Consider the following 24,195-nt stretch of genomic DNA (forward strand, 5'->3'; position numbering starts at 1 on the left):
CAGTTTCTTCTTCAGAATAGGATGTTATATCTGGAAGAGTCTTAGAGATAACCCCTGCCTGCCTATCCTAAAAGGTTTTGAGAATCAGAAATGATAGTAAAAATTACAGGCTAATGGAAATTGCAGTACAAATTTCATTGTGAAAATTAACCATGAGACCAAATCTCCGGGGCACGGCTTGCAACAGATAATGAAAACATAGAAGCAAGTCAGGGAGATAATGGAGAAGAATAAAGCTAGAAACCTGATGTTTCTCCATTGGAAGCAAGCATTTTGTTGATTTTTGTCACTATATCAGAGTAACCACACTTGCACAACATGCCCCATCTCCCCAGTTAATCATACTCACAGGTACATTCAGACGGATCAGTTCGTATACCGATGACCTCACACTCCTAGAGAATATTCATATGCCAATATGGTTATCTGTATGTAGATGTAATTCTCATACAGACTTGGGACCTAATTCCTAAAATTGTCATGGTGGTAAAGCAAACAATGCTGTTTTATTTGTGAGAACTGCACTGTGCCCTGTGACCTCTCCCTGTGTGGGCCCCTGTAGCTGTACCCTCTCCGCACAGCTTATTCCCTTGGCTGTTCCCGTAAAGGAATGTCGAGGCCCTGGGTTCAGGCTGACCTATGTTCCAATCCTGACTCAGCTCTCACTAGTTTTGTGGCCTCTGTACACCACAGAGCTTTCCTGAATCTTAAATTCCTTCCCATCTGTTACATGGGACTAAAAATATGGAAACCTGCACAGATGTTGTGAGGACAGATATCCATGAAGAGCCTCCCTCAGCTGTAGGTGGTCTAATTCATATTAGCATTGGACCCTAGGCCATTGTCATCCCTCACAAGACCTCTGCCTTACACCTGGCAGGTTTTCCTGCCTCCAGCCTCTTTCCATCCAGGCTGCCCTACACTTAGAGTCAGAATTTCTGTGTTGAAAGGGACCAGGCACAATATTCCAAAGTATCACATTCATCATGTCAGCTGTCCCATCCCACACTTACCCAAGGTCCTCACTGCCAACAAGACCCACAGAGAGCCCCTCGGCTCAGCTGGCAAGACCTGCTCCCCACTACCTGTCTCCCTGCTTCATCTCTCTCTTCCTCACCATGTCCCTCCCTACCAAGCAGCCATGTCCCTGTCCCATGAGCACATTCCTGCCATGTGCATCCATTCTCCAGATGTTCGCCCCCACTCAGAACCAGTCATGCAGCAGAAGGGTAAGACCACTGCCCACCCTAAGGAACTTTCCAGGAGCTTTGGGGTCGCTCCTGACATCCCTGCCCCAGAGAACATAGGGCTTGGGGAAGGGCTTCAATGGCACAAAGAAGCCACCTCTTGGAGAAAATTTTTTTCATTGTTGATGTCTGCATTAAAGCATCCCTGTGAATGGGAAGAACTGGGGAGGACCACGAGGGCTCAGGTAAGACATTCTTCCCGAAGTCTGCCAATCCCCAGTTCTTGGTACAAGCCTGTGAGGTACCTGCCCCAATCTCCCACCTCCCGCACCACATCTCCCAGGGAGGCAGGGAGGACAGAGCTGGGAGGAGCTGCAGGAGCCAGGGCAGCGCTTCTGCATTGCGGCTCTGGGCTCTGTGAGACAAAGAGAGAGATTGCCACCTATTGACAGATGTGCCACCTGCAAAGAGGAATGCTTGTGTAACCGGCATTTGTCTGTGGTCTTCAAACAGGGTAACGGGTTGTAGGCCCTTTGTGTTTTATTCCATGCAGTCTGTCCTGCTCTCAGTATAAGGAGGATGGGTGGGGACATGACAGCCCAAGGTGGTAACAGCATCTCAGTGGGAAAACTGTCTGAAAATCGGGTGCCCACTGTAACCATGGCGAATTTCAGCTGTGTGGCAGGCACTGTGCCACATGCGGCACATCTCATTTAATCCCCACAGGGCCCTCGCAGGGATCAGTGCTCTCACTGTACACAGGAGGAAGCAGGTTTCAAGATGGTGCCTTGCCCACCACTAGAGCAAGTAAAGAGCAGAGGGGAGCTGTGGGGATTCAAATCTAACTCTCTGACACTGTCTTAAGCACTTCCACCCCACATTTCCTAAGTATGCAAGTCACATCCCCATTATAATTTCCTTAACCTTAAATCTTCTGGATAGAAAAAAATCAAATGTCAAAGAACTTTTCCTTTTGGTTGGGTAGAATCCTAGCTCTGCCACCTTTCTAAGTTATTTATCTTATAAGGCTCAGTTCCCTCATCCGTGAAATGGGGATAATTATGATGTTTAACTTATGGCGTTGTAGAGCTTGAATAAGATAATGTACAATAAAAATCTCTTAGCAGAGTACCAGGTATTTATCAATGGGAGCTTAATCATCTAGTGGCTGAAGACTGGGTTGGAATCTTAGCTCCTCTCATTTTCAGTTTTGGGACCTTGAGGAAGTTACTTGACCTTTCTGATCTTTCATTTTCTTATCTAAAAGATGGGATTAATAACATACATGTTTTTGCAGGGCTGTCCGCACAATTAGGTGAAATCGTATGTATTAACACACTTTGTAAATTTTAATTGTGCTACTCAAATATTAGTCTTTATGTTTTAAATAAAGAGTATCTGTGTCTTCCAAGGGGTTTTTGAGAACTATTTCTGAAAAATGGGGTTGAATTCAACCTATAACTAAAAGCTTTTATTTTCAATACTCACTAAAAATAACAACATAAGATAAACAGAGGCTCTATAAATGCCACAGGCTATTCTGCAGGAAACTCTATAAGCATTAATATTAACAACACTTTTCATAGGCCGGTAGCTTTACATTTATTATGTACTTCCAAATATATTATTTCATTTCATCTTCACAGAGAAGGGCTGGTATTTACCCCTATTTTACAGATGAGGAAACTGAGGCTCAAAGAATTTACAGACATGCAGCTAGTAAGTGCTAAAGGTTGTGGGTGTCTGCCCGTGGAGCTGTGTGCTAGTGGGTCTTTGAATGTAAGCATACGTCTGAGCATGCTTTTTTATGCATTTGTGTGTCTGTAACTCGTGTGACACATCCACAGACGGTTATATATGTGTCTGTATGCCTTGGTTATCATGTTGTTTCATGAAAGGGAAAGGAGAAGTATCTGATTTTTTTTTTACACTGGTCAGCGATAGCCTTTTCCTCTTCCTTTCTAGAGCTGCTTTCCATGCCCAGGCACAGTTTCCAGAGGGCTCTGCCTGGGGAACATGCTCGATTTTATCTCCATTGCTAGTTTAGAAAACAGCAACTCTCCAGTCCTCTCACCCTCTGGGAATTACTTCCTCTTTTCTTCTCTGCTTGCCAGCTTTATTGAATTCGCCTTAGCAACATCCAAAAAAGAATGGGTTTAGCAACAGCATGGGAACCAATGAAATGTGGACATGACAAGGGTTTCTAGACCAATGGGAGCCTTGCATGACAGGCAAGCTGGCTCAGGAGAGAAAAGAATAACCTGGAGTTTGCAAAGCAGCCTCCATGTGGCAGCAGACCAACTGTGTTAGACACAGCCCCTCAGCTCTCAATATCTACTTTGTTTTTTGCTTTCTTTGACATATTCTTGGATCTAAAACATTGACGACTGTAAGAATTTACTGTCAGAAGCTTTGTGGGTGTGAGTTCTCTACATGACATGATAGGAATGGCCTGAGGGTAGAAGCTTAGGAACAGCCAATCCGGTGACCCCATCACGACTCCTGCCATCTCGGTTGGTTTTGTCACAGCCAATACTACCTCAGTGGACTAGGGCTGGAGGCCTGTGGTATTGCCTGCCCGGCCAGTCAGGGAGAGTGGTGGAAGGAACCATATTCTCCTTCATTCAACTACCACTACTGCTGTCCTGAGTGGCAAATGAGGTGGGGCTGGCTTTTAGCCACCAAGTAACGTGAGGAAAGGAATGTGTCCCTGACAGATTAGTGCCTACAAACACCCACGTTTTCAATGGCATAGATTGGGGCTGTTCCCGGCCTTGTCAGTGCTGGTGCATATGTCTGAACAGGAAGGTCTGACTGTAAGTGGATTGAGAATGGTTCTACTGCTTGTCAGGTGGTTTGGCTGTCTTGGTCTTGAAGCCAGGGGCAGATGTGGACAGGGGCTCAACAGGACAATATCAAATAATAGTAGATCCATGTTTTGATGGTTTAGACATCCTTCTTTTGCCTTTTGAGATGATAATTGCCGTAAGCATGACTCAGTAAGATTTTGGTCCTTCAAATATCCATATTTCTCTCAAATGTTTCCATGTCTGCCTGGCTTCCTCTTCTCATCCTTTAGGAATCAGTTAAGGCATCCTATCTTCAGAGTGTCTCATCTGATTCTCACCCTCCTCCCCTCCAGCTCCCCGGTTCTCCCATTGTTATAATTCCATATTGCTTTCTAACAGTCTCTGTTTCCTCACAGAGCCATGGAGCTTCTTGAGGACAGGAACTGTGCTTTTATATCTCCACTCCTTAGCGTAGCATTGGCATATAATGGGTAATATTATATTACACAATAAACTTCTTAGGAGAAAGGGAACATGCAAAAAAGGAGCTCTTGCTCTTCAAGAAACAATCTTAAGGACCCAGAGGTAACCTGGCCTAGGATGGACCAATCGCAGCAAGGCTGGTGCTGGCTGCTGGGGACAGCGTCTGGCCCTTCAGGACCCTTCAACACTGTGAGCCATGACTCCAGACCAAGGCCCGAGACTGAAAGTTAATCACCACCGTTGGCTCATCCCATGATGGCCTCATCTCAGTGACATGGTTTCCTTTATGATTTTGTGTTTTAGGAAGAACTAAGGAGCAAATCCAAGATCTGTGCCAATGTGTTTTGTGGAGCCGGCCGGGAATGTGCAGTCACAGAGAAGGGAGAGCCCACCTGCCTCTGCATCGAGGTAAGTCCTGAGGTCAGGAGCCAGGGGACAGTGGTCAAGGTCAGTGTGCCTACCTTACTGGAGCTTCCAGTTGGCACAACACTGCCAACAATTTCATCATCTTTATAAAAACACACCTGTCTATCTGAAAGAAGTGGAACTTTCATCCCAGGAGTTAAAAATCAATTGTGAATGCAGGGATATTTTTTCTTTTTTAAAAAAATATTTAGCTTTAGAAAATTTTATATTACAAAATTAACAGTTGCTTTATATAAGTGAAATAGTGCAGACATTTGTACAAACATAAAATTAATAATCTTCCCCATAACCCTAATCCCATTAGTCTGAGATAACCAGTGTTAACAGTTTGGTATATATTTGTTCCACGTGTTTTTTTCTTTGCTATTATAAACATATAGGGTTCACCCTATTTTATAGAAACGTGGAATCATTAGATGATAGGTAGGTAGAGAGATAGAGAGATAGATATAGATATGGGTATTTGCATTAAAAGTGCTTACCTTTGTATTCATTTATATACCATGGACAGCCCTCCAGATCAACAAGTGTGGTTCTAACTTGTTTTTTATCAACTGCATAATATTTAGCAATATAAAAGAACCAGATTTATGTAATCATTTTCCTATAGATGGACACTTAGGTTGTTTACCACTAAACACCAGCATCCTTGTAAAAATAGCCTTACATGCTGCTGCCTTTATTTCTGTAAGATTGATTCCCACTATGGCTGGCTAGGTCAAAGGATCTGTGAATTTAAAAAAATAGAATGCAGGTTTTACAGGTTTGATTTGGTTTTTAATGGACTATAAAAAGCCAAGTCAGCTTTCAAGAAATACTTTTGAAAGCAGGATTCTAATCAGTTCTCACTCCTCAGGCAAGCATAAATACCCTGACTGTGTGGCCATTCCCCTCTTTCTGCCACACCAACCCACGCCGAGAAATACATCTGTCTTTCTGTAAATAAATGCACCCAGATTAGTCCCCAGGTGAAGGATCCTGACCCACTGCCCTAGAAAGGAAGTCTCCCGACTCTGACACCTGAAAACCAGGTGTGCTGGGCGTCCTGGCAGGGCCTCACTAGAGGTGTACCTGGCACTGTGTGATGGCTTGAGCCAGACTAAGGGTCCAGAAACCTGATGTCTAGTCTCAGCGTGGCCATGTATGTACAATTGTGTGATTTTGAACAAGTTAGTTGTCACTGGGTGCCATGACAACAGAGACCATGTTTGGCTTTGCCCGGCACCCATTACATATTAAGAACTCAGTAAGAAGTATTGGTTAAGTGCAGTTCATCTTTCTGGCTTTGGTATTCTTACCTGTAAACTGGAGATGTTGGGCTACCTCCCAGCTCCAGTGTTCTGTGTTTTTTTCTACCACAGCCACTCTTTCTTGCTTTGGTACCTTTATTCAGTCTGAGCTGACCTTGCTTCCCCCTCCTTCCTTTCAAAAACCACAAAAGTCTTGAGAAACTGAGCTTGCCTGTGACCATGGCACTTTAAATAGCCAAAGTAGAACCGAATTGCCAAGTGAACTTTAGTCCATTTCCTGGTCCGTAAAGATTCTCTGTAGTACTTCACAAAGACCCAGGCGCTCCTACCACCACCCCACCCCGCCTCACAACAGGCATTGTAACATTAGGAGGAAAACACAATGGCCCCCAAATAGTAAACAAAGCAAGAGAGCAAAGATCCTTATAGTTCAGCCCCAGAAGAGTTGAAGAAATAAGGGGTGGGGTTGCCTGTTTTTCAGTCTCTCCACATTCCTTGCTCTCAGCTCTGGTTGTCTTGTGTCACAGAACGTTGGAATTTTAAGGGATCTTAGATTATCCAAAGACACTGAGGGACTTTCTACAAAGAGACAGAGAATCCAAATTCCTGACTTCTAATAAAATGCCTTTCCTGCTAATTTGATGGGGTGGGAGGGGTAGATGTGGGATGGGAGGAGGGGGAGGGGAGGACTTATTTCTTCACTGAATGGAAGAGATGATTCTGAACTAGGAGGGCCTTGTGGGGCTGTAAGGTGACGGGGTGCCTCCAGCACTAAGTGGGGTAGGGTCACTTATGTCAGAGTTGAGACTCCCTATGCCCTGATTGGATAGAGCCCATCCCTGCTGGTGTGCATCCCCTCATAGGATGGCTCTATGTGCACACAGTAGTGTGTGTCCCAGCACAGGTGACCTCTGAGACATGTTCTGCGGGTCTGTTTCAGCAATGCAAACCTCACAAGAGGCCTGTGTGCGGCAGCAATGGCAAGACCTACCTCAACCACTGTGAGCTGCATCGAGATGCCTGCCTCACTGGATCCAAAATCCAGGTCGATTACGATGGGCACTGCAAAGGTAAGACGTGCTCTCACCACCACATCCCAACTCCAGCCATGGGAGCCAGGGAATGAAGCAGTGTGGCGTGGACTCCTGGAAAGCTTTCCAGCGTGACCACAGCACCCAAAGCCGTGGAGACCAGCCACGGTCCTAGAGGCATATCCTCTTAGTGCTCATAAGCCTGCTGGGTTTGCCCTGGGTGCCCCAGGCCTCTGTCCAGGGTTTCCTGCATTAGACCCCCCCGCCCCCCACCAGGGAGGCTTCAAGCTCTGTCTGCAGCTGGATAGTGGATAGAGGACCACATCAGTAATCAATAATAATAAGGAAGTAGTTAAATGAATTCTGTACCTTTTGAAAAAGCAGGTAAATTTCACTTTTCCCCATGCTTTTTAAATTTGGGCACCTGTCAGCTCTGGTAGTATTATATGTCCTCTATTTTGCACTCAAACTATTCATTCCCATTAAGGTAACAAGAAAGGGTTCCCAAGCTGGTTGCTAATTAGACACCAGCCCCCTGACAAGCCACCACCCTGCCTACCCCCTCTCTGCCTTGAACTTCCCTGGAGAGGCAAGAAGCTGTTTCCCACATGTTGGTCTCTACTCCATTTCCCTGTCCAAAGACCCAGTGGCCCCTCCACTCCTCAGCCTAACGGGATGAGCTGTGAGACACAGAGGGCAATTCAGTGGCCCCAACATGTCAAACAAAGCAGGAAAGAAAAGATGCCCATATGTGGGCCCTGGAAGAAGGAAAGGAGACAAGGCCTGAAGACAAAATGATGAAAGGGTTACAAGTTGCCCCCTTAATGCGGGACAGTGTTAATTCCAGCAATACACAGAAATTTATTTTTGCTTCACTTTGCATTATGTATTTTCTCCTTTTGTCTTGCAGAGAAGAAACCTGTAAGTCCATCTGCCAGCCCAGGTGAGTGCCTTTTTTTCTACAGTACATTTTACGGAAGAAATTCTTTTCATGGATAGTTCACAGAAGTTTCTTGTTCCACATTCCCTGCCAAAGGTCACAGTATTTTCTATGTGCCAGCACTTGTGACCCAGAACTGGTTATTGCTCAACACAGCTCAGAAAAGCTGCAAACCTGCATTTTTTTTTGTTTGCCATTTGAAGCAGCTGGTTGAGTCAGAATGTTGACTGTGTTTTCCATTTTTGCTGGGTAGTGATTGAACTGCAAGGACAGGAAAGCCACTGAGTCCTTCCTTCAATGCTTTATAACACATGCTAATGTCATGGGACGAGCAGAATCAGAAGGCACAACTTTTTTTTGAAAGGGGAATTGAAAATAGCACTAAGACTGCTATGATTTTCTATGAATAAAAAGTAAAATGTCCTCATGGTTTATAGTTACTGACCCTGTTGGCATAAATTTTTCCTTAGATCTTCACAATAACCTTGTGAGGTAGATCTTATTATAATTGTCTTATAAGTGAGGAAGTTGAGGCCCAGACAGGCCAAGTGAATTTCCCTGAATCACACAGCTAAGAAGTGGCTGAGTAGGGAGAAGTGCCCAGATTTTCATTCCGCTGGCTGAGTGCCCTTTTCACATCCTGACATATGTTGTCTTCCAGGAATTCCCTTTTGTCAATGCTTTCCCTTCTCTACTTCCCCATCCACCCAACTCTTGGCCCCACCGGTTGTTTCCATGTGGTTTACAGCAGCTGTCCAGAGCTGGCTTCCACATGGCCCTTCCTTGGCCTCCTTTTCTGTTGTTTATAATAAAGGATAATGCAGGCAATGTAAAATTTTAGGTGGGAAGAAGTTTTTATAGACCCAGTTGGTGACAAAGGGAAAAGCTATACAGAAAGAATCATAAATCCAGTGGCATAAAGAATTGTAATGTTCCCGTTTATTCATTTGTTATTTCAGCTTATCTTTGAGCCAAGAGAGCTGTCTTATTGCTTAATTGACTTTTTCCCCCTCTACTTCCTAAACTTAATGAAAATGTCCCTTATTTTTCTGTTGTACTTTTTTCTCATCTCAACAACATAATCTCTCTATTTCAGTATTCTTGCTCTTTATAAGTTTTTGAGAGACGTGAGCTTAGACACTTTCCAGTGTGTACCCTGGGTTGACTCCTCCGTAATATGTGTGTGATTGTCCTGTTCCCCTGAGTGCTGTAGAAATTCAACGAGATAACACACATGGAGCCCCGGGCACAGGCCACCCATGTAGTGGGTATTGGGTGACACTGGGGTCCTCACCACTCAGCAGACCTCCCTCCCCTTTCCTGCAGTCGTTTGCTATCAGTCCAACCGTGATGAGCTCCGGCGTCGCATCATCCAGTGGCTGGAAGCGGAGATCATTCCAGACGGCTGGTTCTCCAAAGGCAGCAACTACAGTGAAATTCTAGACAAGTACTTTAAGGTAATCCAGAGTTGGGGTCAAAGACTGGTCAGCTCCAGGGAAAGGGAGACTTGCTCTCCCGTTGCCTGATCACATCTTCCCAGACTGTAGGAAATTATAACCCCGCGTAGAGTCCCGATGTGTTTCCTCATCACAGATCATCCTGTGGAGCTGTGACACTTCCCTTCTGACCAGCTTGATCAGTGGGAGCCCTCTGGGATCTAACACATACATGCTGTTCCCTTTGGGTGGTTAAAACCACAAGGTCTTGGAGAGCCGGTCCATGCAAAATATGGCCAGGCTGCATCCCCTACCCTCGTATGACACTTCATAGATCTGGCTGCCGATATAAAATACCTTCTGATTTCATCCAGAACCAGGCCGCTTCAGCCTCTTTTCCACCCAGTTTGACATTTCTCTAAGTCAATGACTTGGCTGTCCATGGCCTGCAAAGCTCTTTTTCATCTGAGAAGAGTCAGTGGACTGGCATTTCATGGGCCCAGTCCTTCATGAACCTAGATATTGCTGCTCCCTTCATATTTAGTTGAAGAGACAAATCGTTCCACTTAGGGACAGGAGAGATGCTGCTTTCAAAAAGGAAAGTAAGGGAGGAAATAGTACTTAGCAGTGAGCAGGGCTCTCTGTCAGAGACCTTGAGCCTATTGTTGGAAGAAGCAGTTAAGGGCGCTCTTCCAGCTGGTTGACAAGAACACTCGTGCACACATATGCACCTCGCGCTCAGAGATAACTGGGTCAAATGCAAAAGCGCACACGCACAACACACTCCACTTACAGAGATGTGCACATCACACAGAGACACAACCTACTCAGACACACATTCCCACATAAGCACAAAAGCCCCCTTCACTTACAGACACACATCTGGATAGATGTTCTCAGATGCTCATCCCTAGACATACACGCCCTTCGGTAACTTCTGGGCCTGCTATCCCAGGGCCTAACCAGCACAGACTCAGGAGCAACCCCAGACACTTGAGAGACGTCTTGGCAGCTCTGTGGTCACCAAATGTGGTCAGTGCCATTGTAGTCTATGAATTCCTCATTCTAACTGATGTTATGAACCCCACAGGTAGAGAAATATCGGGTTGGGTTGAAATAGGATATTCAGTCATTTAAGATTCACTTGTGTTATTGTCTTTATTTTAGTTTTTGTGTATGTGTGTGTTACTGTCTTTAGATAGAGTTCTCTGCTCTCTGGCAGAAAGTATATTTCTCTGGATTCCAAGTATTTGAGATCACATCAGGACGAGAAAGCACAGCCCTTCCCACTCTGTCCTCTGTCTCAAGCACTCCCACATTACAGAGCCCTTGGGGTAGGGGGTGGTTCCTCATCTACGGAGAAACACATCGTATTTCTGAACCAGGAGAATTGGACAGGAGCAGAAAATAAAGAAAATGATTTTTCAAAAGGGTCTGTTGCGAGCTGTGATTTTGCCATGGTCATATGGCATGAGAGTTATGGCGCCCAGGACACTCTTTCTAAGGGGCCTCTGGGATCTTGTAACAATTCATAGTGGCCCCTTGCTGGCACCCTGCCTGGGGCATCTCTGACACCCGCTATTGATTCAATTCCCAAGCACCTGGACCCCACACCCCCTTCAATACAGCTCCACCTCTTCTGACAGTAGCTTACTAGAACAGACTCCATTGGAAACCTACAAAGCCACTTGAGAAAGTAGGTAATTCTCACTGCCAACTAAGGAAGCTTGATCATGACTGACACACGCGACACTCACTGTTCCCAGACACTCTGGCAGTGTCTTCCGAGCAAATACAGGATTCACTATCTACTTTTTGATGATTATCTGAGTTCTGTGTGATGCAATCTTCAAAGAGAGAGTCCCTCCCATTAGGCAAACAGCTGCCTGTTGGTGAGAGATCTGAGATGTATCTTACAAAGACTATTTCTGAACCAGTGAATTGACCTCTAGCCCAGCTGGCATTCCTTATTAGTTGAAAAGAATTTGGATATGACCAAAATCAGACTATCACCTCAACTGGTGATTCAGTCACTGTTTCTTAGGTGAAAGCGTAACAGAATGAAGACGGTAAGACCCAGTAGAAAGTGTCACTCACGGCCATGACACACACATACCCTGGATTCCGAGTGGCAGACTCTTGGTGGCCAGGGCTGAAACTGGAGCCGGCCTTCTCATCTCCCTCACCCTGGTATTACATTCCCCATCGCCACAGCTGCTGTGCATAGTGAGCCCCTGGCCCAGCCCATCTCCTCTTAACAGTCCCCAAACTTGCAGTAAGCTCCAAATGTGTCTCATACACATCTTCCTGCTTTTCCACAATGCTATGGTTACACAGAAAAAAAAGGGTTATCTCAAGTATAGAGCTGGGAAAAATGCAGGTGTACTATGCCTTTTTAACTGGTTGGTTGAACAGAGCTGAGTGAATCAGTTGGCTCACGGTCCAAGTTCATGAAAACCCATGCAGGCCCCCTAGGCATTCCAGGCTTTTCTGGGGCAGGTGCCAGACCTCTGTTTTTCTGTGGATTCCACATACAGATCTGGCCTGAACTGGTCCCTCACGAGATCAGTGCAAGGAGGGCGGTACCTCCCTCAGCTTTTGACCTGGGTTCCCATCCCACTGAATGTGAAGTGAGTGCGCTCGGCACTGCTCTTTGCGGCCTGGGCTGTAGTCAGCAGGTTCCGGGCACCCCTGGTTGCCCTCTGGGACTACAGACATTGCCTCTGCCCACACTCACTCTGTGTGCAGGCCCTGGTGGTATTGGGGTCTGTGAGAGTTGCTCTGGTCTGTCTAGCACCTACAACATTTGGACTTCAGAAAGTCCTGTGCGGCTAACTAAGAATGCATCTGGCTATTAATTAATCAAGACCTCACAAGGTGAACACTTAGGGAAGTTTCCTCAGAGTGAATGTATAGTGACTACGGAACATCTGACACCTGAGACCTCCCTAGGAGTTAGGGCTAGAATGAGACACAGGTACTAAACAAGGGCATACATAGTTATCTTAAACATCCCTGTCCTTACACACGCCATGGAATGATTTACAACCTTAGAGTGGAATCCAGGTGACTGTGACAGTTATGGAAGGAGAAATGGTAGCTGTCTCTTTACCTTCTACCTGGAATTCTGGATGTAACATTGGGGGTTACTGCCCAGGACAGCAGTATGAAGCAGCCCAGGGAAAGAATTTTGAAGGGAAAAAAAAAGTTCCCCCTCCCCGCCCCCTATTGGAACTATTTAGGAAAACAGCAGTATCCAATTTGGAATTTGATCAGAGCCATGAAATTGACACCCTCCTCCTGCAGCTGGGGCCTGGGCATCTTCAGTGGTCCCCGTTGGCTAAGGTTCCAGTTTAGTGCCTTGCTGAAATGGGGACAATGCCTGAGTTTGCTACCCCCTCTCTCATACTCACGGGGTATCAGCTGGGTCATGAGGGCATCCTGCACTGGGTAAGTCAAGGACCAGTGCGCATGTCTATAGTGAGGCCCACAGCACAGGGCGGGGGGCAGTGAGGACTCTGCACCACCTCCGCCTGCAGGTTTTCAGTTTGGGCCCTTTGCCTTTGACTCCTCACTGATGTGCTCAATTAGGGGTACCAGTGTGAAAGTTAAGCAATGAGAGTAGCTAGGGACGTTGGCAATCAAGCAACAAGAAATGGTCCTGTGATTTCCAAAGTGAGCTCTGAGGGCCACGTGAGTCACTGTTCGTGAGCACTGTGGTGGAAATACATACCGGGGGCTCCACCGCAGACTCTGACTCCTAGCTTTGTTATATGTTCGTTAGGGTTTAAGAATGAGGCGTGGTGGCTGAGCTGAAGCCAGGATGCGTTCGAGACTGTGCAGGACAGTCAGGGATGGGGCAGCAGAGTGCTCTCAAGTTCCCCGGCCCAGACCTCTCGGGCAGCACAGGCCTACTTGCAGGCTGCTCTCCTGAGCACGGTCTGGGTTTGAAAGGCCCTCAGTGGTGGACTCTGCCCACCTTTGGGTGCAGACACCGTCTCTGGGTGCCCCAGCACCTCAAGCCTGTGTTGCTGTAGCTCTCGGAAGCCAGGCCAGGGCAGGGTTGGAACGTGTCAAGAAGACAATGAACGAGAGATGGGTCCAGTCAAGTGGGGGAATGATGGAACTGGGTTCTACAAAATATCCCTGAAAGATCGTGTCATTGCCTTCCTAGAACTTTGATAATGGTGACTCTCGCTTGGACTCCAGCGAATTCCTGAAATTTGTGGAGCAGAATGAAACCGCCATCAACATCACCACCTATGCTGACCAGGAGAACAACAAGCTGCTTAGGTAAGTGGGGTGAGGGGGCAGGGAGTGGTCCACGAGGGGGAGGCTGGATAGGAGAGGGAATGGGAACCCCTTGTTGCCTGCAAAGGAGCCACCATTGCCAGTGCGAAGTCAAAAAGCCAAATAGGAATTCTGTCCTCACCTAGTCTGTGAACATTATGAACTAATATATTGAGCACCACTGGTATCTGATCAAATAGTTATTGTTTTTGCCTAGAACTTTCAAGAAATAGAAGAATGCAATTTTAAAATAAATTACCAAGGTCACATCAGAGCAAAGTTGTCTCTGACTGTTGTGGATAATATTCTCATGGTTAATTTTCTGAAAGAAATACTTTAGTGTTTTATTTAACTGGAAGTCTAAAATAGTTTTCATTTTGATTTTTAAGATAATTGGTGCTATTTCATGTCTCTACCCTAATTGTTACAAATATGAGCATATCCCTCTCCTTTTCTGGTATTATTCCAGAGTAAATATGAATAAAAAATGAACCCCTAAGAAACATCTGGTGTGATTCTAGTACATTGGTAAGAATTAAAAATAGTTTAAGCACCTCTTTGTTCAAAAGAAGTACAAAGCATGAAGTCCAGATTCTAGATGTATTCTTGCTTAATAATAGTCCATCATATTAAGGAATCCTCCATATTTTGATAACCTAAAATTAGACAATATTTTACAAGTTCAACACTTGATCCTCATAACATCCGAGTGAAGGAGGACTCTTTGTCCCAATTTTACAGATGAGAAAACAGGTGCAGAAAGGTTGTATAACTAGCTCAAGGCCGTTTGGGTAGTAAGTGATTGAGCCAGGGCTCAAATTCTGGGAGAGTGAGGGAGCTGGGGTTCTACCAAACTTTTCTGAAAGATCTCTTTCTAGAATGGAGATAGTGGTGATGCTTCCTTGAATTCCATATTCCTTCTAATCACATATTCCTTTCATATCATTGATTCCTCTCTCTTCTGTTTTGATTTTCCTGGTTTGGTTGGCTTGACACTTATACACAGGGAAAGGCAATTCCTGGTTGCAGGTGCTCAGGGAGTGTAACATTTGTCAATCAAAGTGGACAAAACTATTCAGGAAATTTTAGTCATTTGGGGAGGAACATTTGAACAGCTTGAGTGATCTGACATCTGATATAACAACTAAAAGTTGGATGCTTACAGGAGTCAGGATGGTTGATGGTTGTGGGGGATCAATGTAGAGAGAAACTTTCTCACTTAGGGCCCCAGGTGTGTGTGATTCTGATGCTTATTTCCTTTCTTTGGCAGTGAAGCTGGGGTCCGGCTGACGTATTTCCGTGTGTTTTATTTCAGAGGACTCTGTGTCGATGCTCTCATTGAACTGTCTGATGAAAATGCTGACTGGAAACTCAGCTTCCAAGAGTTCCTCAAGTGCCTCAACCCGTCCTTCAACCCTCCGGAGAAGAGTATGCTTAACCTAAGAAACAGGGAGTTGTAGGGAGTAGGAGCATTTTGAGGGGGCCCAAATTGATGGAACTCTCCAGAGCATGCTAAGAAAATTACCTCCCATGATTCTAGATTAGGCCCCAGCCCATCATCTTGATGGTGATGTTCGGGTCCCCAAATCTTTGGGTGGATGGTAGCATTTGCTCAGATATGGTGCCTTTGAGGCAAGGTAGATCTTGCCTGGGGAAAAGGGTAAGGTGCCCAGACTAGCCAAGATGCTGTATTCCACCTTTACTCTAAACTGTTGCCCCTTATTTCTGGTCCCAACAGAGTGTGCCCTGGAGGATGAAACGTATGCAGATGGAGCTGAGACCGAGGTGGACTGTAATCGCTGTGTCTGTGCCTGCGGAAACTGGGTCTGCACAGCCATGACCTGTGATGGTGAGCCATGCATTGGGCAGAGAGAAGGGGCAGCAGGAAGAGAGCTTCCTTCATGAAATCACCATGAGAGAAGGGTGGGGATGCTAGAAAAGATGGTGGTGGCTGGGAGCAAGGAACCTATGGAGAAAGTGACAGACTCAAACTTGTAATGTCTGCACTCCCAGGAGCAGCACTGAGGGTGAATCACTTGTCGCAGGTGCTAAAGTTTGAAAATCACTCCAGAGCCTTAGAACAAAAGAGGTTCAAGACCCAGGACAAGATCAAATGTTGATGTGAGATTGGAATAGTCATAATAATAATAATGAAAGCAAACATTTAGTGAGAACTATGTACCAGGCACTCTTCTAAGCACTTTACTTAATCTTTATGACAGCTTAGGAAAACCCTGTATCTAAAAGACTCCGGTGTTTGAAAGACAAAATGACTCCTCCTATGCATCCATTCTCAGCAAAAAAAAAAAAAAAGAAAAGAAAAGAACTTCTTTGAACTAACAGAATTGGGTAATCCTAAGAAAAAAGGGAAAGAAAGAAATTTGAGATAAAGACATGGTCAGAGTGGATTGGGGATATAGAGATGTTAGAATTTGGGGGCCAGTGCAGAAGCCCAGTGGTATGTTGGGACCAGTAGGGTCCCATTGGGGTCCTGGGCTACAATGATGTCAAAGATCAAGAGGGACTCTTGAATCAAAGCCAAGCCCGGGGGGTGGGGATGGGGATGGGGGGACAGACAGGCACCATTCAGAGTGGAGGCAAGACAGAGAAGGGTGTAACCAGGTCACACTCAGTCTGGGAGAAAAGGTCAGTTGGAAGAAATCAAGCCCAAAATTTACGCCAGATGGACCGAACCTAAAATTATACCTTAAAGTCAACTGAGACAGGAAAGCAGGGTAGTCCTAAGATGTCCAAGGTCAGGTATGCTGGTAACTGGAGACAGAGGTCAAGGACCCAGGAAGAGGTGCATCTAGATAAGAAGCTAAGGCAGTACCAACAGGTGGAAGTCTGTACTATCCAGGGGATCCCTAGTCTCCTATTGCCCAGGACCAAGTCTCTTCTCCGTGTGGGAGGACAGGAAACCAACCTAACTCTAGAGGCAAGTGGAAGAGCAGGAGGAGACTAGAAATGCCTAGAAGCTAGAGGCCAACACTAAGCCAGGGTAGCCAAGCCAAGGACACAGTAGCTACTGAAACCAAGAAAGAACATCTCAAAACAGTGCCCAACCTGCCTTAGCCAGGAAGCATCCTCTACTCTCTTCCCAAAACTCCCTGCAGTAGCTCCTCCACACCTAACTGCTCCTGGTCTGGCTTTGTAAAGGTAGCCATGTATTTCTAGGATGTAGGCAGTTGGTGAAGTGATGATTTCTGATCATCTGGACAATCAGCCCCATCACATACATCAGACAAAATTCCAATGATTGTCCCCAGGGGACAATGCCCATTTCCATGCTGCACTAGACTGTTTCCTCTGGATGGCCCAGGTTCGGAGCCCTGCGTGGGTATAAAGTGAATTCTCAATGGTGGTGCCCCCACGGGCCTAAGCACGTCTTGGTGTGGGGGCCATGGGTCTGAGAAGACATTACAGAAGGCATTCCAAGGCATTTTCAGGTCAGTAACTGAAAGTTAAGTCTGGTTTGAGATCATAAATCCCAATGATGCAAAGAAGGGGCATCAAGATGTGAGGCCAGCTGGAGCCAGAGCTGGCGTGAGGGGCAGCTGAATGCTGAAATCAGGAAGACTTAGCTGAGCAGTGTTTCCTAACAACAAACACTATTCTTGATAAACATGCAGATTCCCAGGCTCCATCCCTAAACTACTGAATCAGAATCTGCAAAAGAACAGCATGGGAAGCTGGGTTTTTAAGAAGTATTCTATGATTTTTTTTTTTCCAGTTTGGAAAACACTGCTAATATGCTGTGGTTATTAAGCCTGGCTGCACAGTAGAACCACCCAGAGAACCTTTACAAAACCCTAGTGCCCAGGCTCTCCCTCACAATAATTAAATCAGAGTCTCTGAAGGTGGAATCTAAGAAACTGTATTTTGAAACATTCTCCAGGACGTTTTGAGGGTATATGAAAAGTTGAGAATCACTGTCTCAGAAGAACTTCCTGAGTCAAGATCCATATTTTCTCCGTGGCCCTTCCTGCACAGCCAACTCCTGGCATGTATGTGCTGGAGCAGTTGAAGGCACTAGGAACAGAGGCCAGAGAAGAGTGGGGGTAGATTGCTTTGTTTATAGTGAGTTACTTTAGAGGTTGTCAGTTGCGCTGGATGCACCTCTCCCACAAGTTAAATGGGAGATGAGATTAAGAACCTAGACAGTAGATAGAGATTGGTGGGATCCCTAACAAGCTTCCTTCAGTCACCACTGCTCTGAGCCTTGGTTCTTCTTGCAGGAAAGAATCAAAAAGGGGCCCAGACCCAGAGAGAGGAGGAGATGACCAGATATGTCCAGGAGCTCCAAAAGCACCAGGTGAGTTGCAGCCTCCATGCTGTCTCAGGTATCTCTGCGGCTACCAGGGCCTTCCACCGTCAGATGTTGCCTAATGTCCCAGGAGACCAAGGAGATGTGCTCTGTTCAATACAATAGCTCCTGAATGATACATCTATAGTGTCAAACCATGCTCCCTGATAGGGTCCTTGCAGGGTCCCACAGGTCCCAGCAGATGTAGGCTGCAACTTGGTAAATTGCTTTATAAGTAAGAATCAGCCAGGGGAGGATTTGCAAATGGGTTGGAAGTGGTTTGCAAATGAGCACGAACTAATGAAATGTTACTGTTTCCTGTCATGATCTGTGCCCAGACCTGAACTCCATGAGCTCCTGGAGGGCAGGTGCTATGGCTTGCTCACTGCATTTAGTACAGGGCCTGGCATATAGCTGGCTCTCAATGAGCTTGAAATGAATGGATTTGGACTATAGCAAAAAGGATGAAAGTTAAATGTTAGGCTGGCTAGAAGACAGCCTGCGATTGACAAACACTGGGAACTTAGACGTTCTGTTTCCTGGAGACTTGAGAAGGTAATAATAAATAAGAATTCTGTTCGGGTTCTCTGTCATTAAGTTGAAGGCCTTCTTGTGGAAAAGAAGCAGAATAGTAATCCACTGATATATTGTGCCAAGAGGCTGGAGAGAAAACATGGCTATGCTGGACTCCTGGGCCTATCTTTCCACGGTTTTACCATACAGTCTTAACAAAGTATATTGTGCTTTAAATCACCTCTCCGTAGACTGGGTCTGTTAATACAAGCGTTTCCTCTGATGTAGAAATTCTTAAGGAATATAACCATGAAAAGAACTGCTAAACTACTGAGATGAAATATTTGAGTTGAAAATAAAGAACTGTTAATATTAATAATTGTGGAGCGGCCGGATGGCTCAGTTGGTTAGAGCATGAGCTCTTAACAACAGGGTTGCCAGTTCGATTCCCACATGGGCCTGTAAGCTGTGCCCTCCACAACTACGTTGAAGGACAATGACTTGACTTGGAGATGATGGGTCCTGGAAAAACACACTGTTCCCCAAAATAAATTTAAAACAATAATAATAATTGCTAAAAAAATAATAACTGCTCATATTTATTGATTTTTACATGCATTTTGTCATTAGTGTCACTGATAGTGTAGAAACCTCATGTCATTTTTTTTTTAAGCAAAAGCAGAATCTCTTATCCTTTTGTTTGTCCAGACTTCAGCAGCATTGAGTCTCCAAATGAGTACAACTCCATTAAAGGAAAAAAGAACTTAATAGCAATTCCCTTCATCTAGGGTGTATGTATGATCAGAGTAGACAGTGGGGAATGAATTATAATAGCTATCATTTTTAAGTGTCTCTGTCTTCTGTGAGTTCACTCAGAAGCAGACCCTAAGGCAAGGACTTAAGTACAAATAGTTTATTTGGGAGGCAATCCCAGGAAACACCAGAAGGGGAGTTGGGAAGTGAGCCCAGGAAGGGAAGGAAGCAATAAAGAGTGTGTATCTAGGAGAGTTACCCCTATGGGCAAGTGAAGCTTGGTCGTGTTGCAGCACTCTGGGAATAGTCACCAGGCCTGAGGGGGAAGGCAGCTGGGTATTCCTGAAGCAACTCCCGTCAAACATTGGCTGAGGGCTGCCACCAGCAAACATGAATTACCTGGCATTTCTGGCCTGCCAACATGTGTGGGCAGAGCAGGCTCCAGCAGCCAGAGAAAGCCTCAGGCAAAGAGATGCAGGTACTGACAGTACGAAGCCATGTCAGTGTGCTGAAGCGGTAAAGAAAAGGGGCTATGCGTGGGGCACCAACAGTGTCTGCTACACGCTAGGCACTGTTTACTTTTTGTATTGAGGTGTAATTCACATATAAAATTCACCCCTTTAAAGTGTACGGTTTTAAGTATATTCACAAGATTGTCAGCCATCAGCACTATCTAATTCCAGAACTTTTTCATCATCCCAAAAAGAAACCCTGTGCCCATTAGAAGTCCCTCTACATTTTCTCCTCCCCCATCGCCTGGCAACCACAAATCTGTTTTCTAATTCTACAGATTGGCCTGTTCTGGACACATACACGTGGCGTTATACTATATAGAGTGTTTTCTGTCTGACTTCTTTCATTTAGCATAATGTTGTCAAGGTTTATCCTTGTCGGAGCATGAATCAGTACTTCATTCTTTTTTATGGTTAAATAACCTGCCGTGGTACGGATACACCACATGTCGTGTATCTGTTCAGTAGCTGATGGATATATCGGTTGTTGCCACTTTTGGGCTGTGATGAATAATGCTGTTATGAACATTCTTGTAGAAGTTTTAGTGCGAACATTTGTTTTCATTTCTCTTGAGTATATATACCTACGTAGGAGTGGAATTGCTGGATCATATGGTAACTCAGTGTTTAATCTTTTGAGGACCTGCCAGATGGTTTTCCAAAGGGGCTGTACCATTTTACATCCTCCATTTCTCCACTGACTGGCCAACGTTTGTCATTGTCCATTATTTTTTCTTTTCGCCTTCCTAGTGGGTGTGAAGTGGCATCTCCTTGTAGTTTTGATTTGCATTTCCCTCATGACTGATGGTGTTGAACATCTCCTCATGTGCTTATTGGCCATAAGAAGAAGGCTTCTTTAGAGAAATGTACCGCTGTTATAAGAGGGAGATACTTTATTATCCTCATTTTGTAGTTGAAGACATTGAGCTATAGAAGTTTTCATAATATGCCCAAAGTCCCCCAGAAAGTAGCACAGCCACGATTCAAGCTCAGGCATTGTGCCTCCAGAGCCTACTGCTCTTAACGCTTCCCTGGACTTGGATTCAGGACATCTTGTAGTACTTCTGCTTAGTATCCTTTTCTTCATCTTTAAAATGGGGATAATACTGTCTGACCTGATTGTGTCGTAGGAGTGCCAATGAGGTCAGCTCTTAATTCAGTGACAGCCCCCACACGACCTTGAATAAGACATGATCCTTGCCCTCAAGTTGTTCGCCACCCTCGGAGGAGACAGACAAGTAAATAGAACTAAAATTCAGCATATTCATATTCAGCATATTCTGTCAACGCTATATAAAGTTTTGAGGTTTAGATAAATGCCAATGATTTTTTTTTTTACTATTTCACAATGCGTATTTTCTCTTGCTCCTCAAAGGAAACAGCTGAAAAGTCCAAGAGAATGAGCACCAAAGACATCTAATGAGGAGACATCTGGCAACGGTGTCCGCAGCCCGGCACCTTCTCTTCCATTTCAGCACGGAGTCCAGTATACGCAAGTGTCTGCTACAATCGCCAAATCACCAGTATTTGCTTGTATAGCAACGAGTCTTATTTTGTCTATTTGTTTTGCAATAAAGGAAATGGGGGTGGCTGGCTAGGAGAGGAAGGGCCATAGCCTTCATTACTAGAGAACCTTAAATGGGGCTCGGGAGCTGGAGGCAAGTAAGGAAACTGCATCAGGGTTGGGAGAGGAGCGAACCCAGATCTGAGCCACTTCTGAGTCTACCACAGCTGTAGACACGCTCGCTGCGGGAAGTGCAGACAATGCCAGAGAGAACTTGGCAGGCTGACCCGAGAGGAGGGGTTTGGGAAGCTCAGGGGGGGAAGAATGCATTCTGCTTCCTGCCCTTTCTGTTGCCATCAGCATAACAAACTCCAGGGTCAGTGCTTCGCCTCATGGCCCCAACCATTGCCTCTAGATACACAGCCATCCCGCTAGTGACCCAGTGTCCCTCAGACTTGATGGAGTTTCTGGGAGGGTGCCCCCAAATGATGCAGATACTCGTGTACTTTCAGCCCCTTAGAGACCTAACCAAATTTTAAACATACTTTTTACCAAAGGTGCTATTTTTCTGTAAAACTTCTTTTGGCGAGTTGACTTCATTCTTCAGTTATTATCATTATATTATTGTTGTTTTTAATATTTTATTTTCTTGACTAGAAATTAAGCTTTTGTAATTATTTTTCAGTGGTCCTACCATTTCAGAGGTGGGAGAGTTTGGGGTTCTTCCTGGTGCAGGGACCGCTAAAACCCAGACTCCCCGATCCTGCCACATACTCACTGCAGCCCAGAATTCGGCCCCCTGGCTTCCAGTGGGTCCGCAGTTTGCCCAAAGGAGCAGCGGGTGCCTCAGGCAGAAGGTGAGGAAGAGAAGTGTCTCCATACAAAGCTTTTAAGATCCAAAAAGCTAATTTGTTTTCATTTATTCTGATAAGTTCATGCAAATCAGTCTTTCAAAGGATGGAGACAAGTGCAGCTAAGCGAGGTTTCGATATCCCAGCCTATCAATATGCTCGTTGATCCACCACTAACTAGGACAGTGACTTTGTCCCTCTCTCTTCCTATTTCTGGGCCTCAGTTTCCTCAGTGAACAGGTAGGAATGCATTAACTTTTCGATTTCATAAATTATGAATTCTGTGGTTCTGATCACTGGTCCAGAGGAGACACGTTCCTGTGATTTCCTTCTTCTCCTTAGGATAAATGAAACTTTGTTGTTCTAACAAGAGTCAGACAGCCAAAAATGAGACGACCAAATTTGGCCTCAGTCTGAGTGGCCCCTCAGGTTGTGCTGTGATGCAGAGCCCTCTCGGGTAGAGCCTGCCCAGGAGGAGAGTGGGAAGGAGAACCACTCTACTTTGTCTTCACGTTTGCATTTCCTCTTTAACCTTCTGTGAAACAGTAATGGCTTTCCCTTTAGAGATCAAAGGAGGTTTAACATTTCAAGAGGTGGGGGGAATGGAAATTGAATCTTAAAATTGTGATTGGGGAGAAGTCACTTAGTCCTGTGTCTTTTGGCCTCTGTAATTGTTAACTCCACTCAGTGCCATATTTAAGATGCATTTGGAATAACATTAAAAACTTAACATAAGATCTCGTTTCCAGAAAGCATATTACGGACCACTGGAGGGAAATTATGTAGGTTGTACTGCACAGGCAACTCTGAGAAAGTTGTGCTGAAAATGGAATTTCTTCTAAACAAGTTTCCTTGTTCTCCTTTGAAAGGAGAACATTCCACTTTGTTTAGAATTCTGAGATTTTGTATGTCATCCTACTTAAAAGCTCTCTTCAAACCCCACTTGTGCAGTCTGAAATGTGCCGCTTTGTCCAAGTGCCTTGGAGAAGTCCCTTGATCGAGTTTTGCCAGCCCTTGGACACTTTGGGAGAAAGGGCAAGAATACCAGTTTAAAGCAAGAAGCCAGACTGTCTCCCTGTCAGTTACATTTAGGACAGTGGTTGCCATCCACGAGTTACCCTGCCCTGCAACACTGAATTCCCAAGGGCAAATCTGCATTCCTCCTGTAAATAGGGAAGCTATTGTCTGCACCATAGAATCACATGATCTGATGACCATCCATGGGAAGCTGCTAAATAGCCTCGTTTGGGGAGTCTTGCATAGAGCTTTGCATAGAGCAAATTAACAGGATTAAATTGGGTTCAGTTCCTCCAGCTTTCTAAAAGCACAGAGATTAGACTTCAAGCTTCCTTAGGCTTTCTCTGTGAGTATACACTTTTATAAACATTAATTACAGCCTCTGTTAAGATCCAGTGTTCATGGAAACCTCACATGCCATGACTCTGGATTCCATGACTGTTTTTGGAAAGCAGGGCTCCTCCACCTGCTAATATGCCCATGTGAACCAGTCTGAATGTCTTTCCTTTACACTTATGTTTTTAAATAGTCAAATTTCAAGAAGCAGTTTGAACAGGTTTCTGTTGCCTATGTGTTTGGGAAATGTATTGAGTAGGTTTCCATATTGCATTTAACTTGTTTTGTAACTCCTGATTCTTTTTTTTTTTTTGGATACTATTGATAAATAAAGAAATTAAAGTAACAGTTGTATTGTTTCTGTCCTCTAAATAAAGCTGTGAGAACATTAGCCTTTTACATCATAATAGTGGATTTGGGTTTCAGGAACCTTAAAAGAGGCCTAAAGAATTTCTCCTAATAAAGTCTTAACTGCAGCTGGGAGGGAAGGTTCACTCAGGGACTCATTGAACAGGCTTATTTAAAAGAATGATAGATGCTGGGTCTGGGGTAGGAAGTGATGAGAAGTCAG

At 45.0% G+C, this 24,195-nt stretch overlaps 1 protein-coding gene across 1 annotated transcript in view; it reads left to right on the plus strand.

Moving 5' to 3' along the window:
- Nucleotides 1-23,972, plus strand: part of FSTL1 (follistatin like 1) — a 56,832-nt gene extending 32,860 nt beyond the window's left edge. The window contains exons 3-11 of the mRNA XM_019729648.2: nucleotides 4,763-4,867; nucleotides 7,076-7,205; nucleotides 8,077-8,109; nucleotides 9,433-9,563; nucleotides 13,717-13,835; nucleotides 15,148-15,260; nucleotides 15,571-15,681; nucleotides 18,071-18,147; nucleotides 21,292-23,972. Coding sequence (XP_019585207.2) covers nucleotides 4,763-4,867; nucleotides 7,076-7,205; nucleotides 8,077-8,109; nucleotides 9,433-9,563; nucleotides 13,717-13,835; nucleotides 15,148-15,260; nucleotides 15,571-15,681; nucleotides 18,071-18,147; nucleotides 21,292-21,336 — 864 coding nt within the window. The 3' untranslated portion in view covers nucleotides 21,337-23,972. The remainder of the gene's footprint in view (nucleotides 1-4,762; nucleotides 4,868-7,075; nucleotides 7,206-8,076; nucleotides 8,110-9,432; nucleotides 9,564-13,716; nucleotides 13,836-15,147; nucleotides 15,261-15,570; nucleotides 15,682-18,070; nucleotides 18,148-21,291) is intronic.
- Nucleotides 23,973-24,195: the final 223 nt, after the last annotated feature.

This window comes from Rhinolophus sinicus, linkage group LG01, assembly GCF_036562045.2.
Source record: "Rhinolophus sinicus isolate RSC01 linkage group LG01, ASM3656204v1, whole genome shotgun sequence".
NCBI classification, from domain to species: domain Eukaryota; kingdom Metazoa; phylum Chordata; class Mammalia; order Chiroptera; family Rhinolophidae; genus Rhinolophus; species Rhinolophus sinicus.